The sequence below is a fragment of the Lissotriton helveticus genome, chromosome 2_2 (assembly GCF_964261635.1).
Source record: "Lissotriton helveticus chromosome 2_2, aLisHel1.1, whole genome shotgun sequence".
NCBI lineage: Eukaryota > Metazoa > Chordata > Amphibia > Caudata > Salamandridae > Lissotriton > Lissotriton helveticus.
In genome coordinates this window covers 417,548,878-417,571,896 of record NC_136060.1, presented here as the reverse complement: position 1 = coordinate 417,571,896, position 23,019 = coordinate 417,548,878, and the positions used below count along the sequence as shown (strand labels likewise).

The following is a 23,019-nucleotide window of genomic DNA, read 5'->3' as shown; positions in this document are numbered from 1 at the left end:
ACAGAAATAATTTGACCAGCTTCTAGCTTCTTTTTTGTAAATGTGAGCTAATAGGTTGCCATTTCAAGGGTCTGGATTCTCTGCTTCAATAGCCGTTAGATGAAATACAAGAGTAATTATAATAAATTACATATGGCTAGATCCGGTTTCATAGTATCAATCGGAATTCAGTTTGGATGAGGTGTACAACAGGAATTAAGGCTTTGTTTGGTTATCGAAGGTTTGTGTTATTAAGTTAACCTGCTTCCAGGATTGCATCACAGTTTTTTCTTCCTGGCTGCGTGGAAAACCCCAGGCATGGATTAAGGTATCAATGTCACCTGTGCACACCTGCCACTCTTAGCAACCGTCGTCCAAACGACTCTTGAATCTCAAATTACTTTAATTACCTCATTCATAGCTTTCCAGCATTTGTGGTGTCCTGAAACCTATTTTGCAGTAATCCTTCTTTTATATTTCTTGCTCAATATTTTAACTTCCTCATCTGAGTTGATCATGTAAGATTTTTTAAATAAATTCTTCTTATTGCGGAGGTGTACGGATGCTTCACGCCATGGAGTGAAATAACAAACCAATTGTTTAGTGACATATCGTCTTTCCTATATGCCTTATGGTTATTTGGATCTCTGAGTTAAATAACCTAGGCCATGTTGATCACATATTTGACTACCACGGTCCAGCTGTTTTAAAAGCTCTCCATTTAGAGACTATTTAGCTGTTCTGACTATGATAAGAGTAGCTCACTTTATACTGCTGCTCTTCTTTACTCAGCCAATTACTGGCTTCAGATATAGTACCTTCCGTACTGTTATTTAATGTTATTGCAAACCTTTGGAGGACATAGTTGCTTTTCTGTCTACAGTCAATAGAAAAAATGGAATATTCATAAGTTGGCGAAGGAGTTGTCCAGCACTTTACTGTGTGTGGCAGATCAATCACAGGCCTGACATTTAGAGACCTTGTTTGTAATTCATATGTATATATAGTCTAGGTAATAACCAACATCCATATTTGTTTTGACACTTGTTTCTCTTTGGAATATTTAATAACTCTTTTTAATATTTCTGTTTCTGATGGATACTGCTAACTGCAGGATCCTCACCTTGTCTATGTCTTAACTGGATTTAGAAACTGAAAAGCAGTCCTAGGTTTCACCTTCTAACTTAGGGCCTGATTTAGATCTCAGCAGACGTGTTACACCGTCACAACAATGACGGATATCCTGTACGCTGAAATATAAGTTCGAGGCATATGAGATGCAGATTGTACATTTAGCAATAGATTGCCACCTGGTGTTGGGCTCGGATGATTGCAGGTTGTTGTTGTCTTCTTGGAAGAAGTCTTTGTAGTCACGAGATAGGTGACTCCTCCCTTGGACAATACTGCGCATGGTCATCGACTCCATCCTCAGATTGTTTTTTTCCGCCACTGGGTTCGGATGAAAGTTTTCCGCTCCGGCTAGAAAATATTTTTTTCGGCATTTTCGAAGCGTGAAACTTTAGACAAACAACTTTCGACATCGAAGACACTTTTCGACATCACCAGCTACATCCAGGTGTGTCGACGCGGGCCGATGGGCCTATCGGCGCCGTACGGCCTTTGCCTCATGGACAGAACTCCATTCAAGAGATGTCCGAAATGTCGAGCAAAATTCCCTCATAGCGATCATCACGAGGTTTGCAACCTCTGTCTCTCGCCAGAGCACGAAGAGTCGACCTGCACAGCCTGTGCCTCCTTCCGATCGAAAAAGACCATTCGGGATCGGAGGGCCCGTCGACACGAGATGAGGAGATCAGCACCAGCACCGGAGGCCATCTTCGAGGAGGAGATCGTCTCCGAGGACGAGAACCCACTCGAAGATATCTCCGAGGACGAGGCTCCACTTGTCGCCGAGGAAGACTCGCCTGATCTCCAGATCATATCGGGAGCAGAGGACTCGGACGATTCGATTCCATCTCGACAACCCGTGAGTACCTCTGCCCCTGCACAACAGACACTGCCCAAAACAAAGACAACGGTCAGCATTCCGCCCATGGGGCCCAGCCGAGACCGAAATTTACCCTCCAACGCCCCGCCTTCCGGCTTGGCTCCGAGGAAAAAGACTACTACGCCTTCCGGTGCCTCGGCACCGAAAAAACCGCATGTGCCAATTCCACCTCCTCCATTGGCACCGAAACATGCTTCGGCGCCCAAAGACTCTTCGGCACCCAAACCTAAACAGGCATTGGTGCCGAAACGAAAGACAGTAACGGAACCGAAAGCTTCGACTCCGAAACCATCCGGCTCCAAAAACAAAGACGAGAAGATAGACTCCGGCGCAACAGGCCCAACAAAACCTGTATCCATGCCGAAATCTTCGATAACGGTACCAAAGACCACAAGGCCTGATACACACAAGCCTAAACCATCTTCGGCACCGAAGAAATTGCCGCGGGACTCAATAACTCCTACTAAGGCAAAAAACACTAAAGAACCACTATCGACACCGAAAAAATCGGCGCCGAAGAAGATTATACAAGAGGAAGAACTATTTAGACCAGATCCAAAGCAGAAAAAGGTCTATATCAACCCAAAAACTGGACATGTGGAAGCAATTCCACACAAAAAAAGACCAGCAGACACACCACTTCCAACTGTAGTTCCTGCTAAAAAGGACTGTGCAACATCTCCAATGCATCCTTCCTCTCCTTCACCTTCTTCCTCTCCTATCACTCCATATATTGAGCCTATAACTTCTCGTGCTCAATCTCCTGCATCATCACACCACACTGACGAAGAGTATGACTTAGGTGGGGGGGGGATGATGTACCAGAGACACATACATATCCCTTAGATGAGGATGAAGCTGTCAACCCACAATATACCAAGGAAGATGAGGCATATAATTTCCAACCAAATAATGCATCAGACATCCCTGATCCTCAGTACTACCCAACAAGGATTTCTTATTAGACTCGTTTGAGCAGTCACAAAGATCTCTCAAATACTACCTATGATCAAAGGGGTCATTAAACATGCCCCAGAGATTTTTAAAGATCCAGTAAGGTGTAGGGTACTAAATCCAAGAATAGAGGAAAAGTATAGACCAGCACCAGCAGATCCTACCTATATTAAGGGACATCCACCATTGGACTCTTTAGTAGTGTCAAATGCACGTAAAAGAGCCAATTCCCATACTTCTGGTGACACAACCCCGCCTGACAAAGAATCAAAAACCATTAATGCGTCAGGGAAACGGATTGCTGCACAAGCAACAAACATATGGCGCATAGCAAACACACAAGCATTACTCTCACGCTACAATAGGGCTCACTACGACCAACTAGAAAAGTTAATGGAACATCTACCAGATCAATACAAAGATCACGCAGCAGAGCTCTTACAGGACGGCAAACTAATATCTAATGCCTCCATTAAATGCGCACTAGATGTAGCTGACACAGCATCTAGGGCAGTTAAAACCAGTGTTATCCTCAGATGTCATGCATGGTTACGCATTTCCGGTTTCAAACCAGAGGTACAAACTACCATCCTCAACCAGCCCTTCAATCAGAACCAGTTGTTCGGGCCAGAGGTAGATAATACACTAGAAACAATGAAAAAGGACACAGACACTGCTAAGTCTATGGGTGCATTACAATCTACCCAGATTAGAGGTTATTTTCGTCGCTCCTCTTATAGAGGAGGCTCCAAGCAGACCGGCGCAGATAACACATCATCTTTTAAAACACATACACAAACCTCCTCCAATAAGAGTTACTTTAGAGGAGGGTACAGAGGCAACAACAATAAGTGAAGAGGTAGAGGTAGCAACAACAACCGCTCCTCTTCCACTCCCAAACAGTGACTTCCCTCTGCCTCCCCTACATCATTCCACACCGGTAAGGGGCAGACTATCACAGTTCTACCTGTCTGGGATTCCATCACAACAGACAGGTGGGTAAGACAAATTATCCAACATGGCTACTGCCTAGAACTCACAGCAACCCCCCCAAACATACCACCCAGGCAGCGTCCAATGTCCACAGAACACATAACACTGCTTCAACAGGAAGTTCTAGCACTTGTACAAAAAGATGCTATTCAAGAGGTCCCCTTACAGGAACAAGGAACAGGAGTCTACTCCCTGTATTTCCTAATACCCAAAAAGGACGGGACATTAAGACCGATCCTCGACCTCAGGCCCCTAAACCACTATATTCAATCAGATCATTTTCACATGATCACTTTACAACAAGTACTCCCATTACTACAACAGGGAGACTTTCTGACAACACTAGACCTAAAGGACGCCTATTTTCATATTCCTATACATCCTCCACACAGGAAGTATCTAAGATTTGTCATACAAGGACAACACTATCAGTTCAAAGTCCTTCCATTCGGAGTCACAACAGCACCACGAGTGTTTACAAAGTGCTTAGCAGTAGTAGCAGCACATCTCAGAAGACAACAGATACATGTCTTCCCTTACCTCGACGACTGGCTCATAAAAGCAAGATCGTTCAACCAGTGTGTACAACACACAAAACAAACGATTCAAACATTACACGACTTAGGGTTTACGATAAACTACACCAAGTCGTACCTAGAGCCTTCGCACGTTCACCAATATCTAGGAGCTACCATAGACACATCATCAGCTCTAGCTTATCCCACTCAAGCCAGGATTCAAAGCATTCAGAACTTAGTCTCACTTTTTCAATGCCAACACTCTCTTCAAGCCAGAGTGTTCATGAAACTAATAGGCATGATGGCGTCTTGCATCTTCATAGTTCCTCACGCAAGACTGCAAATGCGCCCACTGCAAGAATGTCTAGCACAACAGTGGAACCAGGCTCAAGGTCAGCTCACAGACCTGGTGTTGGTAGACAGCGGTACATATCGCTCTCTGCAATGGTGGAACACCAAAAACTTGACAAAGGGACGGCCGTTCCTAGAACCTGTTCCACAAATAGTGCTGACAACACATGCATCCCTCACAGGATGGGGAGCCCATCCCCTGCACTATACCACTCAAGGCCAATGGAACAGCCAACAAAAACTGGCTCCACATCAATCATTTAGAGCTGCTAGCGATTTACCTAGCACTCAAGGCTTTTCAAGTAGAAGTACAAAACAAAGCTGTTCTAATCTGGACGGACAATATGACAGCTATGTATTACGTACAAAAACAGGGGGGGGGACACTCTCTGCAACTGTCCCAGCTTGCACAGAACATTTGGAGATGGGCCATCCCTCAAAACATACACCTGACTGTAGAACACCTTCCAGGAATTCACAATCAGATAGCAGATCTGTTGAGTCGTCAATCACAACAGATTCACGAATGGGAGTTGCACCCACAGGTTCTACAACCATTCTTCCAAATGTGGGGGCACCCACAGATAGATCTGTTTGCCACCCACGAAAATGCAAAATGCCCAACCTTCGCCGCCAGGTTTCCACACCCGCGGTCGGAGGGGAATGCAATATGGATGAATTGGTCAGGCAGATTTGCGTACACTTTTCCGCCTCTCCCACTCATTCCACTAGTAGTACGCAAGCTCAGACAACAGTCTCTGGAACTAATACTAGTGGCCCCCACATGGGCACGCCAGCCGTGGTTCACCACTCTACTAGATCTCTCACTGGTTCCACATCAGAAATTACGGCTCACGCCATCCCTGTTAACACAGAACCATGGAGAAATAAGGCACCCAGAACCAAGCCAACTGAATTTGGCGATCTGGCCCCAGAGGTCTTAGAGTTTGGCTACTTAAATTTACCACCAGAATGCATGAACATAATTAAAGAAGCTAGAAGACCCACCACTAGAGCATGTTATGCTGCTGAGTGGAAAAGATTTGCAATATACTGTAACAACAATCACATTGATCCATTGGATGTTTCCATCCAAAATATTATTTGTTACCTTCTACACCTACAAAGGTCCAACTTGGCTTATTCTTCCATACGACTGCATCTAGCAGCAATTGCAGCCTATTTACAAAATAGACAGCACCTATCTCTCTTTAGAGTACCTGCGATAAAAGCATTTATGGAAGGATTAAAACGAATAATCCCACCTAGGTTACCACCTGCACCAGTATGGAACCTGAACATTGTCCTTACAAGACTCATGGGACCCCCTTTTGAGCCTTTACACAGGTGTGAATTGCAATTCCTAACATGGAAGACTGCCTTCCTTGTTGCCATCACCTCTCTCAGAAGAGTTAGTGAAATACAAGCATTCACAATAGAAGAACCATTTTTTCAGATACACCCTAACAAAGTGGTTCTTAGACCTAATCCAAAATTCCTGCCAAAAGTGATTACTCCTTTTCACCTTAACCAATCAGTAGAGTTATCAGTGTTTTTCCAAAAACCAGACTCTGTTGCGGAAAGGGCTCTACACACCCTAGATGTTAGAAGAGCTCTTTTATACTAGACAGACGGGACTAAATCTTTCAGAAAGACAAAACAACTATTTGTATCTTTCTGATCCCCACACAAAGGCAATCCCATATCTAAAGGAGGAATTGCCAGATGGATTGTAAAGTGTATTCAAATATTTTATCAAAAAGCTAAACGTACACTAACAGTTCCTCCTAGAGCGCACTCCACTCGCAAACTAGCAGCCTCTATGGCTTTCTTAGGAAACATACCACTAGAGGACATATGTAAGGCAGCAACATGGTCTACCATACACACCTTCACTAAACACTATTGTGTTGACGTGCAAGCCAAGCAGCAAGCTGCAGTAGGCCAAGCTGTCCTTAAAACACTATTTCAGTATGCTGCAACGGATACAAGCGACCACCGCTAGGGGAGACACTGCTGCACAATCGTTGCTAAATGTACAATCTGCAGCTCATATGCCTCGAACGGAATATGCTACTTACCCCAGTATGCATCTGTTCTTGGCATGTAGAGCTGCAGAATTGTACATGCCCTCCCGCCTCCCCGGGACTTGTATCCATTCCAGTACTCATCTTACTTAGATGCACACGCATGGACATCCTTTCTCTTTACTTCTACTAATTCCATCATTTCTCATCATGGCGAAAAACAATCTGAGGATGGAGTCGATGACCATGCGCAGTATTGTCCATGGGAGGAGTCTCCTATCTCGTGACTACAAAGACTTCTTCCAAGAAGACAACAACAACCTGCAATCATCCGAGCCCAACACCAGGTGGCGATCTATTGCTAAATGTACTATTCGGCAGCTCTACATGCCAAGAACAGATGCATACTGGTAAGTAGCATATTCCTTCCTATTATATTGGGATATCCGTCACTGTTGGGCAATAGAGGGAGTCAGGCCCGGGTGTGAGCTACATCTGCTAGTGACAGGGAAGGCATCTTTGAAAGTAATTAAGTTCCTGGTCACAGCCTAGATGGCCATCATTTCAGGAGAGGGTCAACCCCTCTCCCTTTATCTCAGCTCTGGTAGTAACTTCAATCCTAATCAAGGAGCCATTCAGCTCCTGGATGACCCTGAACACTAGCAGAAAGGCTCATTTGGCTCAGGCAAGAAAAAGACAACTTTCTAAAGGTGTCATTCATAAAATAGTAATATAGAATCCGACTTATCCATTAAGTTGGGTTGGAAATTACTATTAAAATGAGTCCTTAAATAATTTTTCGAGCCTATCCCAAACTGAAGTTAACAATTACGAAGTGTTATAATGTTTTTTATTAAGGGAGAGCCGGTTTTAACGCAGTGAAAAGTGACTTTGGAGGATTTTCACTACCACAACATGTAAAACGTCAAATATACATGTGCTGCTTTTTGAATACGCACCATGCCCTATGAACCTTTAGGGTCTACCTTATGGATCATCTTAAGTATTAAAAAGGAAGGTTTAAGCCTGGCAAGAGGTTTATTATGCCAGGTTGAATTGGCAGTTTTAATATTGCATACCCAGGCTGCAAGAGACTTATATGTAAGTTATATAAGCCAATCATAAGTGTAGATAATTTCGACATGTTTTAGGGGGGTCAGAGCACAAGCAATGGGACCTAGACATTAGTGTTCCTGTGACCATAGTCAAAAACGTAGCAGCAAAAAATATAAGAATGACCTTGCAAAAAGGAGCATTTTCCTACAGCGGTCATCAGTGCACATGTTCACGAGCAATACTGCCTCTACAGCCAGGTGTTTTGTGATGGGCATTTTGCTTGCTCGGTCCTGCAGGACTTTTTAGACTGAGCCATTCCACAGACCAACCACCTTGGGAGGTACTGCTTTGGTATCTATTCACAAGGTGAGGAATCTGCGCTTTGAAGTATCCTTAAGAGGAACAAGTTACTTACCTTTGGTAATGCTATTTCTGGTGAATAGTCAGATTTCTCACTGTCCTCCCGCCTCCCTTTCTTCCGTCTTAAAATGTTCAAGTTTACGAATCTGTACATTGGTTCCTTTGATTCGCTGATGGGCTCCTAAACTGAGTATTCTGACAAGTGCATGAAAAAAAATGATGTCTCGACACATGGGTGGCGCTTCTATGTACCTCCGTTCATCACTCCTAAAGCAGAAAAAGGTTGTTGCTGAGTCGAATAGTGCCCCCTACCGGCGAGCAGGAGCACTGCCTTTGAGTTTCTGGATCAAGTATGGCACCTGGGGATACTCACAATATGAGGGATCGTTGGTTAGGTAGAGTGCCTGCAGCATATTCCTGCACGGTGTGGCATGCATGCCGCAACGTGCAGCAACTGGGGTGCAGTTATAGGGGGTCGCAACATGTGGTCCCCCCTGCATGCACCCTCCAGATCCAGGAGTGGCACAGGGGGCTTAGTTGCCTCCCTGCCACACTTTTCATGGCTGGCTCACCGACATGAACCGAGTGGTGGGAGGGCAACTCAGAATATGCTTGGCAGTGCCACAGAGGTGCTGCATATTCCTGCTCCTGACCGGTGCGCGACCGCCTGGTATCTACAGTGGTCCAGTGGCAGTCCGACCGCCCTTATCGTAATAGTGCGAGCGGGCTTGCAGTGTGGTGGTGGTCGGACAGCCACCGCAAGTACGATAGTCCTATGGACCATCGTACTCGTAATAAGGCCCTTACTATTGATAGGTATTTGTTGTGGCAGAAGTCACATTTTTAGCAAATTACAGCATTTAACATTTACAAAGTATTAAATGTTAATGCTTCCTTTTATTTGTTCTTTTTGAAGGCCATCTAGAACTTTTTATGTGCGGAGACTCCGCACTCGTAAAGATATTACTCGTAAACCCCTTTGAGAGTAGCAAACAATAGTAAATTTACACAAAAGTGTAAGTTTATCCTTGTGAATCAGGTCCTTTATGTTTAAATTAGTTAGCAAATGTATGTGGACCTTCAGAATTATACAAGGGGATAACCAGTTAAGTACTTGGCACGGATTCAGATTCCCTCCTTTTACTTGCAAAATCTCCTTTTAAGGTAATTTTATTCCCAAAAGGCATAGCTATTGATTTTAAGGTCTTGGGCTGTTTAAATAATAACAGAGTGTGTGTGTGGTTACCAAAACCCTGTTGTTTGTTCCAATTTTCCAGAGTTTACACATATATACAAAGGTTTACTATGTATATACTTTCAGTCTCTGCACAGTTTTGAATACCCACATCTGTTTATTTATTTGACAGTTGGTAAGGCATAATGGCTATTCCAACGGAGTGTCCGCGCGCTAGGATTCCACAAAAAAGGTGTGTTGGACTTGGCCCTTCTGGCAGGTTCACCCCTGAACTTTTTGCTTTTTGTATGTGACCTGGGGATGGTGATTCTTGGTTTCTGCACACTTTCACTGTGTCCCAGCGGAAAGTGCGTGCGCACTCTTGAGTGCGTGTGGTGAGATAGGCCTGCCCTCCCATAGGAATGCATGGGGAATGTATGTGTCCCTGGTAGTTCCTGATGCATGGGGTGTGCAGGCTCGAGTTTGGTATGTGCGAACTCGTGAGATTGAATGCTGCGCAATGATGTGTGCGGCATGAATGTGTCTAGTGTGGAAGTGCCACTTCTAGACATGGGTGTGCGTGTGCAGTGAGTGTGCTGGCGTGTGATTGGCTGGAGCTGGCTAGTGAGCCTGACTCCAGGAGTCTGGATGGGTCTGCCCCAGTGGTGAGTGGAGAGATTAGCATGCTGATGTGAGGGAGGGGAGCACCTGGGACCTGAATAGGGCTGGGCTTTCCCCACACAATGCTGGCTCCGCCCCCTGTGGTGCATCTAATGACCCTCGCCTGCCTAGTGAATGGAAAGGGTGGCTGAAGAAAACAAGGTAATCCAAAACCAGCTGCGACTGGTTTTTCCCCCACCCTGCACCCTGAGACAAAGGGATTTAGGCCCAGATGTAGGTAAAAAATATTTACCGATTCTTAATTACCGAATTTTACCGATTCGGTAATTAAGAATCGGTAAATATGAAGGGTGGACATGTAGGTCCATCCAGATGTGTATTTTACCGATTCGGTAAAAATCGGTATTTACCGAATCGGTAAATACCGACCGGTAATGCTCCATTCATTCCTATGGGCTTTGAAGCCCATAGGAATGAATGGGGCATTACCGGTCGGTATTTACCGATTCGGTAAATACCGATTTTGACAAGGGTGCAGGGGGTGTCACTTTGACACCCTCTAGCACCCCCAAAAAAGGGTTGGGGCCATATGGCAGGCATACCTGCCCTAAGGGCAGGTCTGCCTGTCATATGGCACAGGTGTGCATGCACACATGTGCACACCGGAATCGGTATTTCACCATCAAATTGAATTTGATGGTAAAATACCGATTTCTTAGGCCTTGTGGGACTCATAAGAGTCCCACCTACATATCAATTTTACCGATTCTGCAAAAATACCGATCGGTAAATTTACCGACCGGTATATTTACAGAATCGGTAAAATTACCGATCGGTAAATTTACCGAACGGTAAATTTACCGATTCAGCCCCCTACATCTCAAAATCCTTTTACCGGTCGGTAACGGCCGAATTCGGCCGTTACCGACCGGTAAAACCCTACCTACATCTGGCCCTTAATGTATAAAAAGGGGCTGTGTCCCCTTACAAGTTGTTCTCTTCTTGGATCCTGTTGCTGAGGGGGGGCTGCTGCTGCTGGGCGCCAGGAGGACCACCACTGAGGTTTGCCTCCCTGCCCCCACCTCCTGAAGGACTTTGTGCTGGTCTCTGGACTTTTGGGACCCTAGCGCTTGAGAGCGCTTTATTCTCACTTTCGCGGCTGCCCACGCTGCATACTGCCGTGTCTTTTGCCCTTGGGTGACCCCTGACGGGTGCCCACCCCGCCAGGGACCTGGTGCCGTTTTGTGCCCCCCAAGCGAGTGCCCACCTCGCTTTATTGTTGATCTAGAACGGGAGCCTACCCTGTATTGCTGCAAAGAGAATCACCCCGCGGGCCTCAGCAGCGCGACCCGGAGCCTGGGGGCTCGTCTGCAGGGCCGCGCTGCCATTGGCTGTCCCACCAGCCTACTGCGTGCTAGCCTGGCCGGAGGGTTGCCCGGCAACCAGGACTCTCGCGGCCTCTTCCCCAGCGAGGCCGCCATTTTGGAAGTCTGGCCAGAGGAAGGAGGTAGGCGCCGCAGCCGGAGACACCCCGGCAACCCAAGAAGAAGCTGACTGATTAGAGCGGAGTCCCCGGAACCGCCCGGTGAGTAAGGAGGGCTGGTGGGGGCTCTGCGAGTGCCACAATGTGGCCGGTCCCAACCCGGCTCCAGTTCTGAGCGGGCCCACCGTTGCGGGCCGCTCCAACCAGAGGGGCCATTGTTTTCAGAGTCCCCAGTGGGGGACTCCAACGATCGGGGGCATTTCTTAAAGCCCACGAGGCTTCTGGGAGCATGGTGACTTCGAGCCAACGAGGGCTCTGGGGGCAGATTTGGTGACAAGCCCCGAGAAGCTACAGAGCGCCTCAAGTGTTTATTCTGAGCCAGAGAGGCTCAGGGGCCTAGTTGTTTTACGAGCCTGAAAGGCTCCAAAAGGCGGCATTTCGTTGTTAGAGCCTGCGAGGCTCTAGGGGCATTTGTTAGATTTCGAGTCCCCTGGAGCGGTACTCCAACGGTGGGGCCATTTTGTGTGAAGAGCCCACGAGGGCTCCGGGGCACATTTGTTCTTTGGGGCCCGAGGCTCCCACTTGCCCCAAAGTTTGCTCTTGAGCCCACGAGGCTCCAACGTGTGGTGATTCAGCTGCCCAGCACTTAGTGGGCAGCTGCTACGTTTAGCCCCCCCTGACATTGGGACACAGGGCGTCCTAGCCCCCTGAGAGGTCAGTTGGCCTAGGGACAGTCACAGGTTGTGACCTTATGTAATTTCTGCGCAATTGTGTTCTTTGTTACACCGCTGAATGTATGTCCATGCATCATGTGTTTTTCCCTACACCTCTGAATGTTGTGATGCATCATGTGTAATGTTCCTATGACTATACCCCTAAATGTATAGTGATACTTAGGTGGTTTGTTCTTTCTAGTACAGGTGTGCTAGTGAAGCCCAGGTTCCCTGTGTAATATTCTCCTAAGGTGGTTAGGGTTGCGTAGGTGGTACTTACCTGGTACCAGTAGTTACTGGTTGTGTGCTCTATGTCCTATTTTGTGCTACAGTAATTTTATATTCTATGTTCTAGAAGTGCTATTTCCAACAAGTATTCTAAACCTAAAAGTGCATATTCCTGACAGTGTTCCATGTGGCCTTGTCCTGTACATATATTTTCCCTGTAAATTCTGCCCGTGCCGGTTGGCACATTGTAAAGTGTGTGTTTTTATCTAATGTGTTTGTTACAATACAAAGGCTATTTTTATACATAACCTTCTATGGAGTTTCCTCTGTGGTGGGCCTTGGGTGTTGTTGCTGGGTGCGCGCGCAAACACTTAACTCACATTGTCTCCGGGTTTAGCCTTACTGCTCGTGTCACATTACTAAGGGGGTGAGCAGGGGTTATCTTGGTGTGTAACTCCCTTGCCCTGACTTAGAGTGGTGGGCTCTGAAAAGTTTTGGCTCGAGCCCTGGCCAGCCAGAGATCCCATTTCTAACCAGGTGGCTACAAAGGATTCTACATAGAGGATTTTCGTGTTAGAGTGGTATGAAACAACCGGTTTTTAACTTCTTCCTGAAAATAGTTTGACTGTTACTGCCTGAGATGTAACCGTAACGCATTCCAAAGTTTAGCAGCAAGATAGCTGAAAGAGCACCATCCTAGACGCGCTCGAGCTATCCTGGGAACCAAAACCGCGTCAGAAGACCTTAAGCAGTGATTGGACTGGTATGGTTGTATCAGGGGGAATAAATAACAGGGACCCCTTAAGTTCAGAATTCTATGACAGAAACATAGAGCCTTAAAGGAGATCTTTCCCTCTCCTGAAGCCAGAGTAATTCTCGAAGGCCAGTGGCTGTGGAAGGGAATCCAGGGATGGTAAGCCTCATCCTTGTTGCCGCAGTCGGGACGCGTTGGAGCGTTCTCATTCTACCTTTGGTAATACCGAGGTAGAGCAAATTACAGTAGTCCAATCTGGACACCGGGAGGGCTTGAATCACAGTTTCATCATCAGGAAGCAGCTCCAGGATCTTTTCCTGCAGTACCATTGAAACGGTCGCTCCAAACAAAATCTGTGTTATGTTGAACTGAGATTTAAATATATCTAGGGGTGAAAAAAAGATTAGTTACAAATGTCTGCGGCTAAAAGCATGTTCGGTGTAACTATTATGGATGATCGGTTTCATTGTATGATTTAAATTATTGTTGAAATATAAAACTTTGGAACTTAGCGTCCAGACAGATGAATATTAGATATCTAATAAACCTTTTAGATTTACATGTTATGTTATGTTAACACATATTTATTGAGCGCGCGGCTACTCCCTGGAGTGTCCCGGCGCTAAAAAACATCCAAATATCAGTAACACAAACACAACCAAAGACTGCCAGCAACTCACAGCTGAAAGATCTAGCCCTTTCCTAAATATAAGAAGCTCTTGTGAGGCTCTTGACTAGTATGTTGTTAATTTTACTGATCTTTCGACCCTTTGTTAAGAAAAGAGTTTCTGCTCGTTTGCTGATGTATTAAGTTTAGATAAATTAATCCATGTTTTATATGTAATCTTGCATGAAATACTGATAAATGTGTTTGTAGCATGAATGTGGGGTGCAACCTTAAGGACTTTATCATAGACTGTCCATTAATCCTTTCATATGCTATTGTATCCTAATGCAGTGTATATCATACAGCAACAGCTATGGACAGAATAGAGAATTGTTCATGGAGAATGGAGTTTAAGGACCTAGCTATGGGATTCGCTTGTTTTTCAAGTCTTCTAGAAAAGCCCATTTCAATTGTTTCTTGTCAATTGTGTTGAAGAAAGTTTATGGCCATTACATTCTTGAGGTGTTTGTGGTGTTGTGAAGTTTAAAAGGATGTACCTAAATACAATTACTTCTTAAAAAAAAAGACTAGGTGATGAGTTATCTTCTTGAGGTCGGTGGAATGTTTTGAATACTTACATTGAAGTTTAGCATGCTTATTTTCTACAAAAATGTGTGTGCGCGTAGGTCAAAGGCTGTAGTCCGTTGTATGCCCTTTGTGTCATAGTAAAGCCTTCTGTTCTGGTGGCTACTCTTGCAGGTATTTGCTACCAAGCTGACATACCCTCAGCCTGTGACCCCTTGGAATGCCCAGGAGCTGCGGAAAGCCGTTCTGAATGGTCCAAATGTTCACCCCGGCGCTTCCATGGTGATCAATGAAGATGGGTCTCGTACAGCGCTGAGCTCCACAGACCCGGCACAGAGAGAGGCCATCGCCAAGCAGCTCCTCACCCCTCCAACCGGGGTGCAGATAACCGGAATGAAAGTTGTAAGTACTTACTATCTTGGATACCATTGAATGCCTAAATATTTAAACTCTGCAGTCTGTAGTATAAGAAATTGTGATGGAACCTGGTCGTGTTAGGCAACGACAAAAGCATTTGACCTTTTTTTTTTTTTACTTCCTACAGAATTCAGAAAGTTTTTACTTGTAAATTGGGTTCACATTATACCTGTTCTCTTGCAGCATCTGTGTCCTCCGGTCTGCCCATTAAATAGGCCAATATATATCGCCGGGGTAGCAGCTATGAAATGTGAAACACCAGTGGGCAACTAATTTTCACTGTACTTGCCCCGTTTACTTTATTTCTCTCATATACTGGTTACGTTCTTGACAAGCAACGCTTCGCCTGCCAATCCTTGTTTTATGTTCTTTCGTTAATAGAAAAATGTTATGGAAAATGCTCTATGCTGGTCCTGGGTGTATAAGTCACTTGAAGTTTATCAATGCAATATTATATATCATTACTTGCATGTCTAATAAAGCATTTAAATACAAAAGAGTAGCTCAGCAGTGAGGGGGCAGTGTGGGATAGCGGTCAGGAGGGGCGCTCAGCACTTCAGGAGTTAAGTTACTCCAAAGTCACTTCTACAGTGGTCAAATGACGTGCTGGACCTAAATGGCTTATTTGAGTAGACACTATATTCACTGAAACTGCATGAGTTTTTTTAAACACATTTTTAAGCACAGTTAGGAAACATCATCCAATAAATTATAAACAGATATTTTTAAGTGGAGCAATTTCACATCAGTCAAATTCCTAGTCTGGTGCTTGTTTTCAGTAGTGTTGAGTTCCAGGGAGATTGTTTTTTGATTCAGACCAAAAATACATATCTAAAGTGTGTAGCTATTTATTTTTCTGAAACAGTATTAGCAAATTTAAAGAATAATCTTACTTAAATGTATAGTAAATGATGGTGTCTAATTGATGTTTGTGTTTGCAGGTATGCCGCCACATAAAGAACGGTGATGTCCTCTTACTAAATCGGCAGCCCACCCTGCACAGGCCCTCCATCCAGGCTCACCGCGCCAGGGTCCTGCCTGGAGAGAAGGTGCTGCGCCTTCATTATGCCAACTGCAAGGCTTACAATGCCGACTTCGATGGTGATGAGATGAACGCTCACTTTCCACAGAGCGAGTTGGGGCGGGCGGAAGCCTATACTTTGGCATGCACAGATGAACAGTATTTGGTACCCAAGGCAGGTATTTTATTGTTTCCATTCTCAGTTTTTCCATGTTGAACTAACAGGTAATGTGTAAAGTTGGACCAGCAACATCATTGTGGATGTGTCTTCCATGATCACTAAACATAGAATATTGGGGACTGTTTATTATCCAAATAAGGCCTTTAGTATTCATTTATTTGTATCTTCTGCATCTACCATTATCGGTAACGCTAAAAAAAAAAAGTGCTTTGTGATGGCTAGACTAAGCTGTTTTACTGCCTCAATACCTCTTCTGTTATAGGGCCACCAACTTCTAACTCAGCAGTGTGATTTCCTATAGGGCTTAATAGATGAACCCACATACCCAATCATCCTATTTCTCTATATGGCTTCTTGGTGGCCGAATGGGCAGATTTCAAAGGGATTTTGTTTTAGTCACAGGGCTTTCCCTGTCCTTGACTCTACTTTTGTTCTGAGACAGCACATTAGTTTTTTTTCCAAAGCTTGAACCTGAGGTTGCTTTTGGCCAAACTTCTGGCAGTCCCCACAGTGCATCATATGACTTGGGCTATTTTGCGTTCCCAATGCCTGCAGTCACACCGTGTCAGATAACTGAACGATCATCTTCTTTTCGGGAAGAATCTTAAAACTTTGACTGTCTCCTCTAAGCTGTAAATGAGTTACTAATGTGTATCCCATGACTTCCAGTTTATCAATACACTGCCAGGACACCCAGTCTCTGAGTACTAGCACACTTTAGAAAATGTCTTAACAATAAAACTATTATAATCATGCTAATGGATATGGTGACGTGGTTTCCTCTTTTTCTCCTACACAGTATTTCAAAGAGATCAGAGATCGAGCCTTGAAGTTAACGGGCTCGTTTATACAGAGTCAGGGTGCTGAATGGCAATGATAGACATATTTTCTTCTAACAATTTGCTTTGGTGTTCTGTACTACCTAGTGATTGGAGATTTGGTGTTTTGGAAAACAGAGGTAAAGTTAGTTGGTGCAGAGTTGATAGAATTACCTTTGGTTGGAAAGAAAGGGAGCATATTTCAGAGTTAGCAAATTGAGTAGTGGGATATGCCAGTCACACATTTAATGTGAGCATTGAGTATCATTTCTCATTTGAGGTTGATTAGAAGGCGTTTGACGTTGATACTGGTGTGATTTACAGGCCAAGAAGTGGATGAGATTGATTTACAGGGAGGTTTGGTTGTCTTGGTGTTGCCGAATAGAAGTTATGTTATGTTCAATTCAGATTCAGTAGCTGACACAATATTTCTGAGGCATTTTGTTAGGTTTTCCCCATTGGTTCCTCCATAGATTGAGCTAAGTATCATCCACACAGGAGTGGAAGTTGGACAGGAAAGAATGCAGTTTAACTCTCTGAGATAAAACAAACGCACAACTAGAGAGGGAGCTGCCCATACTTAGTGCTACTTTGGAGAGATTTGCCTCTCTCTGGTGCTATAGGCCATAGTGAGATCTTGAAGATAAGAAGGCACGTCCTCGTTGCTACTTTAAGAGCTTTATTCAGGCTTTCAGTTCCATCGGCCATCCAGAAGTTGTATAGTCGATTATTTAAGAAGCCTAACTGTAGAAGTGATTCTAGAGTTTAGAAGGCATTGTTTGTTTCCGAAACTTGGATTTAGTTGGGTGGTGAATCTATTGTTGATGGTGGTTTTAGTGAGTATGGCTTACTTTGAGAGAGTCCACAGCAGTTCGCTCTTCGCATGGCTACTTGAAGTAGTGAAATACTAACTTATGAAGTTGCCAGCAGTGCAGACTTTGATGAAATGTGATGGTGCCAGGTGGCAAGGAGTGAATCTTCCCAAAGCATCATCCTCCCTCATCCCACCACTCACAGAAGCATAATCTTTAGTTTTTTTTATTCAAATATTGATGTTTTATAGCCTTGTCAATAAAATGATGTTTATTGCTGACTTTGTTAGATATATGGTCACGGTAGGTTAACTGTGACTGGATTATGATTTTGAATGGCTTAAGGACCACATTTATTTTATTTTGGGTCCGTTCTGAAGGGACTGATATGTACTATTTAAGGTTGAGTTTTCGTCACTTTCAAGTAGTTCAATCCTGTTGCACCAGCTGTTTCTCTTTTTGGAGAGTGCCTTGGAGTTCAACAGTCTCTGCAATTAGTATTATGAATGAATTAAATGGACTACATCAGATGAGTTTGGCAGTACTTTGCTTTTGTGGGGGCATGATTGTGCTGTTGGAAGAGTGATATTTATATTTATTTTACAGCGCTGGTATAGTGGGTGCTTGTCAAGAAGAATTGTAAAATAGGGCTAATACGGGGATTGCAGAGTAGTCCATCCAAGGGCTCATGTATATGGCTGGTTGTAGATCTGAGGCTTTCAGTCAATGATGTAAATATAGCCTTTGACATTTTTTTTGTAGTGCCAAGGTAATTGTTTTTTTAATGCAGCAGCAGGCTTTGGCTTGAAATCTGAGATCTGCTATTTAAGTGTATGTTTTATGGGATAAGAGTTACAGGACAAGATTTTCCATGAAAGTTGGTGTTGTGTGTGGTGAGGGTTTGGTATGGTCCATGTGTGCTTTTTTTATATGACTGCTGGTACATCTCTTCTTCAGCCTAATGGAATACTTCTCTTGCTGTACGTCAGCTAAGATGGTGGTAATGCCATCCAAGAGTCTACGTTAATTCATATTATGGAAGCAAAGGAGTTGAAAAGGTTAAAATGATACATCTCATCAAACAGTAGCATGAAGGATGGGCTTTAAACTAGTGGCTGCAATATTTAGCCCTCTGCTGAGACCGCATCAGCTATTGTTTCTCCCACTGACGATAGGTGACATGCCACAAATCCCACTGTCAGTCATCCCTGCTGCTGACCATAAACTCAAATACAGCCCACAGCATGGGTTCACCACAGTGGTTCATTGGCCACCATGTACTGCTACTGTGTATGTATGTGGTATTTGACTAGCATGAACTCAGCCGAAAGGCAGCGGAGCACTGAACATGGTCGCAGACAAAGATACAGGAGTAAATAGGTTCTAAGAGCAGTGGTGGACGATTACTACATTGTCATGGTGCCAGGGCCTGGTGCTTATCACTAATACTCCTGATATCAGAGACAGATATTGGCAGTGTTTGTTAATGGCTTTGGCAGGATGCGTAACTTTAACATATACATTTCCCCTACTCGTACTCCACTAACGTGTTTACGTACTTCATGTCGTCTTCTAGGATGGAAAGCCACTGGCAGGTTTGATTCAAGATCACATGGTTTCTGGGACACGCATGACAATTCGAGGACGCTTCTTTTCAAGGGATCAGTACATGGCTCTGGTTTACCGAGGACTGACTGACAAGAAGGGGCGTGTAAAAATGCTGGCACCAGCTATTCTGAAACCATGTCCTCTGTGGACAGGAAAACAGGTAATATCAAAATGCCCCCAGAGGTTGCAGATATTAATCCTTTTTATAGTGTCTGGAACTGCTGTGTTGTAATTATTATACTTTGAAGATGTTTATGTTTTTTAAGATGATGTCATAATCAGTATTGTATCAAATAATTTTACTCAGCTGGGCACCAGTGAGATGCTAAGCATGCATTGCCATGGTGGGGACCACAAATGTTTAAATTCTGTTGTCATGCTATACCGCCCATGTGATCTTTGCGCAGCGGGTAGAAATGGACCTCTGTGTTCTGTGGGGGGCAGGAGACCTTTACCCATCTCTTCTGAGGTGGGAGCAGATAACGCCACAAGTGCCCTCCGTGCCTTCAACATCACTCTAGTTCCTCCTGCTCCTCTGGTTGTCGCCCCACTGTTTCAAGCCCTTGCACCTTGGGCTGTCATTGTATTTCCTGTCTTGCTGGTGCTCATTTTGATGACACATGTTCATGTCCTTGCTCCCTCTTGGCCACTTCCTGTGTTGGGTGATGTTACTGACTTTGATGTTGGGGAGGGGCGATGGCCTCTAGAATCAGCCCTATCATTGTGTCCAAAAAGTGCTCTCATTAGAGCAAGATCGTAGGGATATGTTGATGCTCATTTCTGCTACTGGGTGTCTTAAGGTTCCCCCCTCGTCACAGGAAGGTACTCAGCCGGTGGATACTCTTGATAGAGACTGACAGGGCTTGCAGATTGCTGCTCGACCGGAACTGGGAGCGGGGTGCTGTTTGGGGGGATGCTAGTAAGAAGCACTGCTCTTGCTTTTGTTACAGGGGGATGATATTGCAGCATTGCTGCAAAATGGGCTCCCAGCAGGGGCGGATTGGCAATGCGGGCATTCGGGCATGGGCCGAAGGGCCGGTGTCTCCGTGCCCTCTGTGGGCCGTTTTTTTTCCTCCCCATTCCCAGCCACACAGTGAAGCTGCATTAATTTCTCTGTCTCTGTCTCCGTGCTCCCTGTGGACTAGGAAAGGGGAGGACAAAAAAACGGCCCACAGAGGGCACGGAGACAGAGACAGAGAAATGAATGCAGCTTCACTGCGCGGCCGTACAACGATTATCCCCTGTGGCCTCTCCTTCACCCCCTGCCCTGCAAAGCAATCACGCTGAGGGTGGCTGGGGAGGGGGTGATTGTTTGCAAAAATCAGCCTTCCTGGGTCCAGGTGTTGCTCAGGCCTTTGAGCCACTTTCACCTCGGCCCCCCAGGGGCCCACGCAGCACATCAACAGTGTTAGTTTTAACACCTCGCCCACATCCCTTCACATTCAGGGCATAGAGGGCGAGGAAGAATGGGTCTCGCTGTGGGGGCCAGGTGATATTTGGAACTCGCACCATCTTCACCTCAGCCTCCCCCTGGCTACCTTGGATGACCCAGCAGCTGTGTTTTGTGCACCCCTGCCAGGACATTGCCCTGAGGCCTGGAGGGATGGGGAGGGCTGATTAATTTCCTAATTGCAGGGGCCATACTGCTCTTCATGTGCTCCTCAGCTGAAGGTCTGGGGAGGGCTAAGTAGGTTAGTAATAGCAGGGGCTTCCTGCTTATTAGGTGCTCCTTCGCTGGAGGGCTTGAATAATTTTGTGACAGAAAGGGGCCTTGCTGTTTTTTTAGTTGCTCAGCATGTAGGCTATTGTCACCTTGGCCCTGTGTCCTGTGCAAGAAGAGTATCCTCTTACTTTCATTCCTTGTCTGTGCCAAACATCAGCACTACCATACTTGTCCAAAATCTTAATGTATTTACATCTAATATTCAAGGACATTGACGTGTGTTTTCAATATTACAACACAGTAGCAGCTCACTAAAATTACTGAAAATAATCTCAGTGACATCCTCCCATTTCTCATATGTGATGGCCTGTTTGATCTCAAAGAAATTTTTTTATGGATGTTGCATGAAACATAAACACATTTTTCTCCAAAATCTCTGTGATAGGTTCTTACTCATCGCCCATATTAAAAATAAATTTGAAAAAATGGTATTTAAAACAATCTGTTTAAGGAGTATGCATGGTCATTAGGGCAAGATTCTCTGCAGAACAGAGCTGGCTCTATCAGGGGGCTCCCTGAAAGGCTGGGGCCCTGGGCCAGAGCCCACATTGCTCATACCTTAAAACGTCTCTCTTCTGTGCATAGGCATATGTGGCCTGACGCCAGAGTTGCAGAGATCGGGATTCAAGTTTGAGTCCCAGCGTCTGCTCAACAACCTGTGATTCTGGGCAGATCACTTCATCGCCCAGGCCCTTAAATAAAAAATCGGATCATGTGTACTGTAATTGGTACTCATAAATAGAACTGTGTTTTTTGTATATGGACATCACCTGCTGGTTGTGAAATATATTTATGACTAGATTGTACAGATACATTTTCCAGCATTCTTTATACCCCAGACTGCCTTTTCCTCGTTTATGAATTCTTACTTTTGTTATTACATGTTCTATTCCCAGAGATTCCAGTCTTACCCTTTCTCCTTCACTTTGTGCTAGATTTCTGATTCATGTGATGATTAGAGTCTAGGACATAGCTGGTTGGGAAAGAGTATCTCTCGGCATTGTGCAGGGCGTTAAGACTGCAAGTAAGTATTCAGTTATCAGAACTGCAGTGCTCCTAGTCTTTACCAATGTTACCTGCTCTGTAAGCTTTAAAAGGCTTAATTTACTAAATATTTCTCTACAAATTAGACCTCAAAGAGTAACCAAATGGTGTTCCATGAAAGGGCACGCCCCTTTGAATGTGGGCCACGCCCCTTAATTGTGGGCCGCGCCCCTTGAATGTGGGCCACTTTTTTCGTCATTGCCCGGGCCAAATTGTGATCCCAATCCGACCCTGGCTCCCAGTGACAAAACGAGCCCCCATGACCACAAAACCGGCCCCCACCCCTACAGCTATTCTGGCTCTGGAGACCGGCCTTCCTGTTCTTCTTACCCTTCAACAGAGGATTCTCATAGTCCTGTTGGTAGAAATGTCCTATCAGGACATTGCTCCCTGGAAGGTTTTGGTGTAAAGCATGGTCCTTTAAAGGAGTTGTTGCGTACTTCTCTCTTTTGTGGTCGATTTGCAGATCTCACCTGCATTAGTCTGTGGCTTTATCCCATTGGACTAAATTGATAGGAAGGTGGATTTTACTCTGTATAAAGAACATTTAGCCTTGGCTGGTTCTACCCTACAATAGGTATCTGTAATTGACTGCTTATCGTCATCATGTGGAAAATCTGGTTTCAGTCTAGTCTTTCCTCAGTTATCCGTCTTGAATTTCCCACTTCTTAGCTGTAAATTTTCCAAGCCTTGTTTTAATCAGTGATGGAGGAGGAAGTTGGGCTTTGTCCACGCAGATTGAGCCAATCTGACTTTTGCGTCCGGCTCACAGCAATCTTGACTTATGTGTCCTAGTTCCTACACTCCCTCCAAAAACACTTGCCAGTGTGGGAAGGCTACAGTTTGCAGGCTTATGGGAGCAGAATGTGGTTGGCCTATTGGCCCTGGGACTCAGTTTCTCGATACTGTTTGGCTTGTCTGTTTCCATGACTTCAGACCCCCTGGCCCAATGAGCACTTGAAAAGGTCTTCCAGTTTCTTATGA

At 44.9% G+C, this 23,019-nt stretch overlaps 1 protein-coding gene across 1 annotated transcript in view; it reads left to right on the top strand.

Moving 5' to 3' along the window:
* The window catches only part of POLR1A (RNA polymerase I subunit A), a 514,608-nt gene that overhangs the window by 213,875 nt on the left and 277,714 nt on the right, over window positions 1-23,019 (top strand). The window contains exons 12-14 of the mRNA XM_078678659.1: window positions 14,586-14,813; window positions 15,770-16,024; window positions 19,237-19,428. Of these exons, the coding sequence (XP_078534785.1) occupies window positions 14,586-14,813; window positions 15,770-16,024; window positions 19,237-19,428 (675 nt within the window). The remainder of the gene's footprint in view (window positions 1-14,585; window positions 14,814-15,769; window positions 16,025-19,236; window positions 19,429-23,019) is intronic.